Source organism: Ovis canadensis, chromosome 11 (genome assembly GCF_042477335.2).
Source record: "Ovis canadensis isolate MfBH-ARS-UI-01 breed Bighorn chromosome 11, ARS-UI_OviCan_v2, whole genome shotgun sequence".
NCBI lineage: Eukaryota > Metazoa > Chordata > Mammalia > Artiodactyla > Bovidae > Ovis > Ovis canadensis.
This window is the reverse complement of record NC_091255.1, coordinates 32,131,343-32,143,953: the sequence shown is the minus strand read 5'-3', so window position 1 is coordinate 32,143,953 and position 12,611 is coordinate 32,131,343. Positions and strand designations below refer to the sequence as shown.

Genomic DNA, 12,611 nt, shown 5'->3' with positions numbered 1-12,611 from the left:
ATGTTGGTTAGCGAAGCAGTGGGATTATTTATTAATCTGCATTGGAATATTGTTTCCAAAGTCACAGATAAAAATTCTCTTAAACCTACTTGTAGTAACTTTGGATCACAATATACAACGTATCAGGGATGTGTAAAATGCTCAACAGCCAAATTGGGGGTGGGGGTGATAACGGAAGTGATTTTCTTTAGCTGGGAAAAATTCCCACAGAGTCAGACCTAGTTTTCAGAAGCATCAGGATCAAAAAGGATTTGTTCTAAAGCATGGTATTTCCACAGCAAGATTTATTCTATTTATATGTTTTAGCACTTCAAAAACCCAGGACCCAAGGACATGGAGGTTGTATGTGTGTGTGATATATATACATATACAGACTTATCCACTTATAGATAGGCCTATATACTCATAAACATTTATATATAAACAAAAGGTGAAAACACAGTACATTTTTATGCACGCTCCATTAAACCCTGTCTTTTTTAATAAACTTGTAAAACACAGTTCAAATTGATATCAGATTCATGTTGAAGAACAAACTGCTGTTATTTCTCCCACTCCCTTAAAATGGGCAAACATAACCTTTTCAAAATTTCTTTGTCATTATGTTATGCACATTGCACATCCCTAAAAAACATCAAAAACAAATAGTGATTTGTACCATGACACACTCAATGGGAAGATTAAAATCTACTTGGGAATCACATCACTATACAGTCTAATAGTATGGAGAATACAACTAGAAGTGTGTCTAGTGTGGAAAAGAGAAGCTTAGAGTATTACAGTGTTTTTTTAACCTGTTTACAAAGCAGTAAGACCCAAATGAAATAAATGATTTGTTATTAGTTGCTGAGATTTTTCTTATTTCAGATTTACCGTCATTTTCTTACATAAAGATACCACTAGCCTTTGCTTGATAGGCTGCCAAAACAAATGTATCCCATTGATTTGGCAAATGTGTCATGACAAAAATTCCAATATGTAATCCCCATTAATTACATAGATGGTTCAGAAGATTTTGAATTGTAACCTTATTATCTAACATCCTTAAAGAAGATTTATTAAGCACACTTAAGTGATGTTACATAGATACACATTTCAGAAAAAGCCCTAATAACCACCACTTTCCCCCAAATGAGGCCATCAAGTCAGGCACCAACAGGACAGCAGAAAGAAAAACAGGAATTAATAATCCAACATAAAATGACACTGTCAACTATTCAGTTTAGTGCCCTAGTTCAATTTATTCAACTTCTGCCTTCTTAGGCCTGGTGTGACCAATGCCAGCCCAGGTTTTTAAACCCTATGGTACTTCTAGACAACGTATGTAAATTTACAGTATACAATTTGGATTCACCATGCATGAATACTTTGTGTGTAACATTTAATAAGCTCAATCTACATCCAGAATAATTTACATGAAAGGACAATATTTATTTAAACAGAGCTCGATGGGGTAACCATGGTATCATCAGAGTGCATCCAGAGGAAAAAAGGGAGGAGGGGCCAAATGAGACTCAATCAACGACACTCCCACACCTTCACTGTTTGATCTACACTGCCAGTAACCACATATGGGGCCGTCTTATGGAAATCTGAAAAAAAAGAAAAGGCTTACTTTAAAATCAGACTGAGCCACAAACAATGTTTAATAAGGCACAAATAACACATTCAAATGCCAGGAATACCCATTTTGTCCCTCTCTTCAGCCACACATCCACCCCAAGCAGATGTATCACAAGCTTACCAACTAGGTAAGGGAAACCGAAACAATGAAATCTTGTATCAAATCTCTTAAAAAAAAAAAAAAAAAAAACAACCCTCCCCCACTATCCTCTTTCCAACTGACGCTGAATAAACACTGAATTCTAACAGCAAGGACAGCCTCAATGCAGCCACTTACTGAACATTTACTATGCTCAAGGCTTAGTACTAATGCTTTATATTCATGTTTAATCCTCCCAACAATTCTGTAAGGTTTAAACATTAGCCCTATTCTACTGCTCCATCTTCATTATTAGATCCATAATACTCTAGTATATTTACTATCTTAAATTCTAAATTCAGGTTCAGATGATATTGAGGATGTTTATTAAGTGTAATACAATTCTGAGTTCCCGGTACATGGTAGTACATATGTGCCAAAGGAAAAAAGTTAACATTTCCTTTGAGAAACTTACAAACTAGTAGGGAAGAAAAATTACCCATCAGAGTGGTAAGTAAGCATCCTCTTCATAATTCTAGTTTCCAAAACTAATATTGTGCAATGGAGAAAGTAACTGTTTTATTATAAGGCTGATGATGGAGAGAGTTAAGGAAAGGAGAATTTCAAACAAACAGTAGGAATCCATAAGATTTTTTAACCTGTCTTCTCTATTCTGCCCTGAAAGCCCATCTTCATTTCTTACCTGGAAACATCCATAGGGTCAGATTAAATTGTTAGGTCTGGCACTCCAAAACCTAACTGCTCAGAAACCACGTAACTCGTACATACCCAAGGAGGTAACAAAGTGTTCATGCGCATTGAGGGTCTTCATGCATCGCTTGTTCTTGTAATCCCACACACGCAGGGTCTTGTCATCAGCGCAACTCAAAATAAACTTCCCCCCAGAATGGAACAGAACTCCACGTACCCAGTTATCATGACCCACCTTAAAAACAAAAAGGTGTATGACTTAATAAAGGGATAAATAGTTTAAACAGCATCTATGAAAATAGTTAAGGCATTACTCAAAGTGGATTGAAACTACATGCACTAAAAACATCAATGCCAAAAAGGCAAAAGGGGGAAAAAGTCTAGGGAATCCTTCTAGATTAAAGGAACCTGGAAATTAACAAGATATGACCAGTAAATGCAACACATATAATACTTAACTAGCTCCTGGATAGTGGCTAAAGTAGTTATAAAGGACACGACTAGGGTAACTAGAGAAAATTTAAATATATAATGTATTAAATTTCTTCAGTGTGACAACTTTATTAATGTTTTATAAAATACTTAGGAAATACATGTTAAAATATTTGGGGTCAAGTATCATGGTGTCCACAGGTAACTTTCAAACTGCACAGCAAAATCTATAATACACACATGGAGAAGAGAAACTGTTGACAACTGGCAACTCTAGATGAAAGATATGTAGGTATTTACTGCATATCTTTATTCATCCATTCATCTACCTATATCCCCTGTCCAGCAGTTCCATTTCTTACAATTTATCCTAAGAAATAATTAAGAATGTGTAAGGTGACTAATGAGTTAACAAAGATGTTCAACAAATCACTGTATGTACTGAGTACATCTAATGACTGAGCAAATGCCACACACCTGCTAGGTTAAAAGTCTACTGCAAAGCAGCATGTATACAATGTTCACATGTTTTTAAAAAGCCACCATATGCATCTATAGTAATTTAAGAAGAGTTTAGAATAGTCCAGTCCAACAGGATAGCCATTAGCCATGTCTGGCTATTTAAATATAAACTAGCATTAAATTAAATAATTCAGTTTTTCAGTCTCAGTAGCCACATTTCAAATGCTCAATAACTGTGTGCAGCTAGTTGCTACCATGCTGGACAGTGCAGAAGCAGAACATCAACACACGAAGTTCCAATGGACAGCTCTAATCTAATATAGCTGGTAGTTATTAGTAGGTATGGTAAAGTGATCTGAGGGTAATTTTCTTCTTTTTTCTTTCCTTTTTCTGTTTATTTCTCAAATTTTCTACAATGTAAATAAACTATACTGCTTTTGTAAAAGAACCCCCCAAAAGAGCTAAGTTAAAAAAAAAAAAAGATGACCAAGGCAATACATCTTAGGCCTTGGTTTACTTTTCCTTCTTTGCTCTCACTTAAAACACTTTGTTATATTACAGTGATCTCTAAAAGCCACCCACCAATCACTAAAGTTGCAGAAGATTCAATAAAAGTCAAACCATGTTTCTTGGAGCCACACCAAAATAAAGCAGAAAAAAAGAATCCTCTTTCAGTTGAAAAACAGGAGGCAGAAACCTCTAGGGAAATTAATGGTGACCTGTGTTGTTCCAGAAGAAGAGAGCACATGCTTTCTGATTTTTAAATGCAGACATGTTTTCAAACAGCAAGATAGTATATTTGAACTCAGCTCAGAATACTAAGAGGAAAGTTTAATTTTTTAATCAGTTCTTCTTCTTTTTAAAATATACTACATTATCTATTTTTTTATTAGAAATCTAACATTCTAAGAATGCCAATCAGTTCCTGATGATACTTCCATACATGTCTACCATATCCCATAGACAAGACAGTTGCTTCAAGATACGATTAACACCTAAGATTAACACTTCAAAACAAACATGCATGCCAAATTATACAAGCTGCCACTGGATTAATGTCCATGGGCCCCCTTAGAACTCCTGAAGGCAAACAAGAAAGTCCATAACATCTTCTTATAATTTATATATCCTCATACTAAAAGCTGGATGAGATAGGCTCCTAAATGAAATAAAGATTTCCAAGTCATAGAGCTGCTGCTGCTGCTAAGTAATACTATTCATTTCTGAATGCTTAAAATAACCAAATAAAACTGGAACATGAGAATAGATAGTAAGTTAAAGGGATTCATTTTAAAAGTAAATATAATGAGATCAAGAAGCACAGTTTCAAAAAATATACATGAGTCTGTAATATTTGTTTTCTACATATTTCACAGGCGATATTACGTAATTTTAGAGATACAATGGCTAGAATCTCCCTCCTAGCACTGACTGGCTTTGCAGATCCACTGTAAAATGTAATAGTCTATAGAAATAACCTCCATATCACTGTAACCATGCTCTTAACCAAAAAGTATCTTTATAAAGAAGTTATTTTAGAACATCAAGTAATTCAGATTTACTAGGAAACCACAAGGCACCTGACCCTAAAAGATATGCACAGAGTAAAAATGCGAAAGCGGCAGTGAAATTATGCAAACTCACCAGGGTCATAAGGCACATGCCAGTACTGACATCCCACATCTTGATAGTCTTGTCCCTGGATCCGGACAGTAAGAATGGCCCAGGTTTGCCACTTTTTTTAGTCTATAGAAAACATAAAAATCAAATTTCCTGGGCAAGAAGTTAGGTGACTTAAATGACAACTACCCAACAATGATCTGTATTTCTAATTTTGTAAAAATGCATTGTTTGACAAAAAACGATATGTATTTTAGGCATACCACTGTTCTGAGCTATGTATACAAATGGTTACTACAATCAAGCTAATTAACACAATTATCACCTCACATTACCACATTTGTGTGTGTTCTGTGAAAAGAACACTAACGATGTACCCTCTCAGCAAATTTCAAGTATACAATACGGTACTGTTAACTACAGTCACCGTGCTGTACATTAGATATCCAGGACTTATTCATCCAAGGTCACAAAGAATTGGATATGACTGTTACTACCCCAGCTACAATGAATCTATGATGTGGTAAGTAACCACCACCAGGTGGCAGTAAAAAAAAAAAACCCAACAAACCTGAAAATGCAATGAGCCAGCCAACTAGGAAGAGATTACCAAAACAGCTTCATTTTGAAAAATAATTGGTTGGGGGTAGGTGAGGGTGAGAGTGTCTTCATTTATTAAAATTAAAAAAAAAAAACACACACAATAGGAATGTCACTATAAAAAAGAATTTTGGCTCATACAATATTTACAGAAGTAATTATTCTGTAATTTTAAAAGTATTAATTACAAAGAATGAAATCATGAGGAGCACAAATGATCAAGACTATCAGAGGCCTCCATATGAAATATTCTTCACTTAAAACAAATGCTATTCTTGTTTTTAGTTTTTGGCCACATGGCATGTGGGATCTCAGTTCCCTGATCAGGAAGCTGAGTGTTTCAACCACTGGACCACCACTGAAGTCCTGAGAAAAGCTACTCTCCTAGAAGATGACTTTAACTTCTCCCATAAGTTTTATTTTGTATTGGTATACTCTTAAAACAGGAACAATAATAATTAATTTCTGATTTAATGACCACTTCACTTACCCTAACCCTAGCACACATCAAGGGTCAACTGACAGCAACAATAACCACTGGTTAAAAAATATAAACACATCTATCTGCAAGTTGGAAAGAATTTCAAGACTCAGAATTCTGGATGTAGATTTTATAATGGCATGAAACAGAGACTCGGGGAAGGTCATTAAAGGTTCTCAAATAGTAACAGCCACAAAATCATGAAATAACACAAATCATACAGTACCTCAGATCCTGTTGCTTCAGAGATGGAAGAATATGAGCTTTCGGGAGCCCAGGAAATGCATTCTACCACATGCTCATGTTCTCGAAGCTCAGCCTTGCATTCCTTTGTTGCTACGACCCACACACGCACAGTCTGGTCATTGGAACAGCTGGCTATCAGAGTGCCGTCTTGATTTGGCCGCACCATACGTACCCATTCTCTGTGTCCTGTGAATGTCTTCACACAGTAGCTGTAAAAATACATAATAATTTACACTGTGAACAGCAATCACTGGGGCCCTTCCCAGAAGCGATACAAGACTAGCTATGCACTGGAACGAAGAGAATTGGCATCATATGCAAGTCAACAGAATACACGTACATTCCTGGTTAATAAAAGAGGGAGACAGGCTGGAAAGTCAAACATCAGTTAAAATAAGCTGATGGAAATATCATTAAAGAGCTAACCAAATCAAAATCTAGAAGGAAAAAAATAGAGAGAAATATAATCTTTTAACTAAGCACACACAGTAAACCTAACAAAAATATTTCTAGCCATGTTGGGGAAAAGGCATGCTCTTACTAATCTGGACAAAACCAGTAGGTTAAGGTTTTATTATAACAGTCATGTAATTCTAAGCACAACCAAATTAAGCCTAATTGGGCATACCTGCAAAAATGTTATTTACATTTTAATTCAACTCAGAGAGATCACCTAAAAGAAGACCACAGAGAAAATAAGCCATTACACAGAAAATGGCTCTCAAGGATATAGAGTTTCTTCCATAATTTCTCTGTTCCTTTTGGGTAGACATTTAAAGATTAAAACTTAAGTTTTAAAATGTAACTGTCATGGTAATCATTCTGGGTTACAACCAAATTTACAAGAACAATCAGAACACAGTTTTGGATTCTTTGTTGAATATTATTTCTTTAAGCTGATGCCTTTTCAACTAAATCTACTTACCCAGTTTGCACTTCCCACATTTTTATAGTTTTATCCCTTGAGGCAGACACTATATGATCTCCATTGGGCATGATGGCTACTGAAGAAACATTGTGGTCATGGCCTAAAACACAAAATGCAGTTACTATGTTAAACAATGTATCACCAAGAGCAATTAAACCTTAATTTACCATGAGATTTCATCAGGGATTTCAAGTATCACAGCTACTTTAAATACAATGGAGTTCATATAAATTTAATAAGAAACTTGGATTTACACAAAAACATAAGGGACTGTTAAGGAATTAGTAACTAATAAAACAATTCACAATGAAATAAGTAGCCAGCTCAATTTACATTTCAACCTGCACAACTATTTTAACAAGTTATTAACTGAAGACCTATTAATGCCATACTGTGTTCATTTCTGCAAATACGTCCCAGCCAATAATGTGTTAAAATCACGGTAATCGGTACCATCAGCATTTGAATATATTAACACATCGGATGTTTCTGAGCACTAAAAAGCAAAACAAAACAAAAATTTCCATGGTTGCTATTCTAAGATATAAAACAGAAATAAGATTTACAGAGATGAATAGAATGGATAAGAAAAATGGGCATTTGGCTCTATGTAGAAACTAGTGGTTGAAAGCTTTTTGTGTTGATGTGCACAGGAGCAAAAAAAATAAAATACATTATTCATAATGCTAGTTAGCTATCCTATGGCAAAAAAGCCCCAGAAAATTCTCTTAAGTATCACATCATTTAAAGGAATATACAATGATTGGAAAGAACTCTTTAAGTCAGAGCAATAAGACACAGGCTACCTAACAAAACAAATACAGATTTTACAAAAGGATTCAATAAAACTCCTTTAACTGGTAAACTTCCCTAATGCACTTAAATTGGGGAGTGGGGGACATATTATTCAAATTACACCATCTATGTAATTGCATAGCCTTCTCAAGTGCTAACATCACTGGATAATGTATTTTAAAACAGTTTATTATTAACACAGTTAATATAAAATCCAAACATCCATATTTTATCATGTTTTAAAAAACAAAAATCCTTATTTAGGAACCACCTCCTATGTACCAGGTACTAAACCAGATGATTCAAGCATACAATCTCATTTTATCCTCACAAGCCTTATGGCTTCAATTCTTAATTCAATATTTAAATTTTATTAACCTTACAGATTAAAGAGGTTAAAATTTCCTAATGCCGTAAGTAAACAAGTAGGACTCAGAATCCAGGTATCTGATTTCAAAGCCCACGCTCTTTCCAGAAAGCCAAACTGCTTCAGAAAATAATCTCCAGGACAAGGAGAAGATAACAATGAGACTACAGTGCATGTGGGATATTAAAAAGTGAACAAGGGAACCTGGGTTCCAGCTTTTACTGTATTTACTCTCTAACTTCAGTTTCCCAATTGAGAAAAATGAAAAACAGAAAGAAAAACCACCTCAGTAACTTCATTTTCTCTTTTTCTCAAGAACAGATAGATGCCCTAGCAGTTTTTCTCATCCAAAAATATTTGTGAAAGTAAGTATTTTATAACCACTAAGAGACACTTCCCCAGTGGCTCAGTGGTAAAGAATCCACCTGCCATGCAGAAGACACAGGAGACGCAGATTCAAACTCTGGCTCGGGAAGATCCCCTGGAGAAGGAAATGGCAACCTATTCCAGTATTTCTGCCGGAGAATCCCATGGACAGAGAAGCCTGGTGGGCTCCAGTCCACAGGGTCGCAAAGACTCGGATACAACTAAAGCGACTGAGCACGCAAGCACAAAGAGATTCTTAAACCTCAAAACAAAGAGACAACTCTCAATGACCATGACTATCCATGGACTGCCTGTATCATATGCTCCTGGCACAGTAAGGACCGAATGAAGGGAACCTGCACCCTGTAAGAAAACATTATCCTTCTTCTCCCTGCAATACTATGTTAGAAACCAATATCAAAATGCTATCCTCTACTCCTTACCATGCATGGTTCTGATGCATTCAAAGCCCTGAAAATCCCATAGCTTAATGGTCATATCTGCAGAACATGAAGCCAGAAGCTTGCCACTGTGGTCGAATGAAATATCCTGTACAGAGTCTGTATGCCCCTTAAGAGTTCGTTCAAAATCTCCAGTCTCATAATCCCACACCTGTCAAGTGAACAGAAAATTGGTTAGCATCACATCATTCCTTTCTCAGTTCACATTTGCACTCGACAGGCCAGTCTGGCGCTATAGTGACTAACCGAGCAACTAACAAAGGATAGCTGTCTTAGAATCATCACATCTTCAAGCATAAATTGGTCTTTTCTCTATAGAGAAAAACGATTATTAAATAAACCTCTAAAACCACATTCATTAAGTGTCCACCATATATCTAATCATGCTAGTGACTGCCACAGAACAATCTCGTCTCAGCCTGACATCAGGCAACAGACAAGTTAAAAAGTAAATATAAGTGCCAAAAAAAGAAAAAAAATTCATGAGCCTGACGTGAATTTATATGTAGAATATTAGGGGAATGATGAAGGAATACCCAATTCTACTAGACAAGCAGAGCTCAGACATCTAAGAAGCCAAGGAAAGACTTCACAAGATGTAACTGTCTTTAAATAGCAGATTAACAGAAGCATATGGTCATTTTGATGTAAAAGCACTGAGCCACAGTCGCATTTTTAAAGAAAATAATAAACTCTCAACAATAATTATTATTATAAACACATCTCAAGAACACACTGAACTTCTGTTCTGGTGGTCAAATGCTAGTCTTAAGTCTGTAACTAACACTAATTACGTACGTGCTCTAAAATCAAATGGCTGATTCCATTCTTACCATAATAAAATATATCTGTGATAGGGTGTATTTCAAACAATTTAAAGAAACTTAGAAAATGCATTTTGAAGTCTAGAAACAATTTAAACATCCAATAGTAGGGAAATTGCCACATAGATGTAAGGAATCTATGGCATGTATACAATGTTACATAAAAAAACCCACAAAATTATACAACTATGCAAAAAAATACAAAAATATCCTCTAAAAACATTTCTTTTATGGAAAATTTATGTATGCTCCCCAAAACAAACATATAAAAATTTTACCATTTAAATGTTCAACTACTTCCACACTGAAGTGATTACCGTATGTTTAGCTTTTTTCACAGTTTGTTAATGTATTTTTTTTCTTTAATGTATTCTTAACTATACTGGGGGGGGTTTTGATGTTATCATAGCATTTTAGAATTTTAATTTTCAATTATTATAGTTTATAGAAATAATTACTTTTTATATATTGACCTTGTATCTTGGCATTCTGTTTAAATTCAGTCATAGTTCTAGCAAATTTCTGAAGAATCCTTGGGATTTTCTACACAGAAAATCATGTTATCTGTAAGTAACATTTGCAGGTAATAGTTCTTCCTTTCCAATCTGTATGCCTTTTATTTCTTCTCTACTGCATTGGCTAGCCACTCTAATACAAACGTGGATTTAAGTGGTCATTGATCCCTGAACTCGAGGGGGAAGAACTGCTTTCCACCGTTAAGTATTAATATTTTGTCCACTGTGGGTTTACCAGATACCTTTACCTTTTACCAGTCTATGGAAGCTCCCTCCCTAGCTTGTTGAGTTTTTATCATGCTTTTCCTGAAACTATTACGCTTTTTTAACTGATATGGTATATCACACTAATTAATTTTTAAATATCAACCAAGCTTGCATTTTGGGATGAACCCTACTTGGTTATGACATACTAATTACTCCTTTTATGAACTGCTGGATTCAATTTGCTTATAATTTGTTAAGGATTTTGCATTTATGTTCATGAATGTTATTGTATCAGTCTATAGGGGTTTTTTTTAATATTATCTTTACCCATTTTGATATCTAATTGTTTCAACACCAAGAGTTCAGGTGAATACATTCTGAACGGTAGGTATGACCTTGAAGTTCACTTCCATTTCAGTTAACTTTGTTTCCTGCATTCATTAAAGAACACTGAAGCATCTTCCTCTAAACTATTAATAAATATACCCAGAACCGTGTCTCTTCATAAATGGTAAGCAAACATGGTAATGTAATGTTTATAAATGTTAGGAATTAAAGATAATCAATTTTTTCTCTACTGGGTATTTACCTTTTGTATGATTATAAAATAAATGCTCATGATTAAAAAATCTATAATGTACTGATATAAAGGCAATAAAAATATTCACTATCCTACCAATGGCATGATTTTTCCATTTTTTCTATGCTCTTTTTTAAAAAAAGTACAGTACCTGTGTATACATCATTAACCTGTTTTTCCCTCTGTGTCTTATCATAAGAATTTTTCCATGCCATTAAAAAGTTACTAGCAAGCATTCTTTTAGAAGTAATTCCTATTATTTTCTAAACAAAACGCAATGTTTTTCATTACTATACAAAACATTATATTGAAAACCTTTGAATACTGAAAAATATCCATCCTCATTCTGCAATATTTAGGTCAGACAGTGATGGTTGAAAAAGAATTTGAGTCAAAAACTAAGTTTTTTAGCCCTTCATATATTGTGCTAAAATTGTTCTCCTGTAAGACTGTATCAAATGTAATTACAATGCCTGCTTCATCAAATTCTTACCACAACTGGGAATTCTCATTTAAAAAGTAAAATATTGGGGGCCTCCCTGATAGCTCAGTTGTCAAGTATCCACCTGCCAACTCAAGAGACACAGGTTTGATCCCTGATCCAGGAAGATTCCACAGGCTGTGGAGCCAACCAAGTCCGTGCGCCACGACTAGCCCGTGCGCCACGACTAGCCTGTGCCCTAGAGCCTGGGAGCTGCGACCACTGCGCACACATGCCGCAACTGCTGCAGCCTGCACTCCACAGCAAGAGAAGCCGCCGCAATGAGGAGCCCGCACAAGGCCCGCAGCTGCAGAGTACCTCCTGTCTGCCACAACTGAGGAAAAGCCAGCACAGCAATGACCACCCAGCACAGGCAAAATAAAAATAAAACAAAAAACAAGTAAAACATAAGAAGCAAAGCAGCTTGCTAGATTTGACATGTATTTTAATTTACACTTCTTCTACTCTTAGTAATGAGGCTAAAGCTCTATTGTCGGTTCTACTGAGAATTCCACAGACAGAGGAGCCTGGAGGGCTACAATGCATGAGGGCGCAGAGAGATGGACATCCCTGAGTGACTAACATTTTCTACTATTAGTAATGAGGCCAAAGCTCTATTGTTGGCTATTTTTCCTTCCTCTATGAATTACCTGTTCATGACCTATACTCCATTTTTCCTATTGAGATGTTACTGTTTATCATACTTGTTTGAACTCTACAAAGTTGGCAATCCATCCTCTGCTTTACTAATTGAAAGTATTTTTTCAGTTTTTTGTTTGCTCTTTATTTTTCTTAATATTTAAGAACTAATTCTAAGTGACAACCAGAAATGT

The 12,611-nt window shown here is 35.4% G+C and overlaps 1 protein-coding gene across 2 annotated transcripts in view; it reads right to left on the bottom strand.

Moving 5' to 3' along the window:
- Nucleotides 1-1,410: 1,410 nt before the first annotated feature.
- Nucleotides 1,411-12,611, bottom strand: part of PAFAH1B1 (platelet activating factor acetylhydrolase 1b regulatory subunit 1) — a 62,086-nt gene continuing 50,885 nt past the window's right edge. For both annotated transcript variants that reach the window (XM_069603124.1, XM_069603125.1), the window contains 6 exons: nt 9,154-9,322; nt 7,180-7,282; nt 6,235-6,463; nt 4,952-5,053; nt 2,492-2,648; nt 1,411-1,592 (listed from right to left, as the gene is read on the bottom strand). In XM_069603124.1, coding sequence (XP_069459225.1) covers nt 1,519-1,592; nt 2,492-2,648; nt 4,952-5,053; nt 6,235-6,463; nt 7,180-7,282; nt 9,154-9,322 — 834 coding nt within the window. In that variant the 3' untranslated portion in view covers nt 1,411-1,518. The remainder of the gene's footprint in view (nt 1,593-2,491; nt 2,649-4,951; nt 5,054-6,234; nt 6,464-7,179; nt 7,283-9,153; nt 9,323-12,611) is intronic.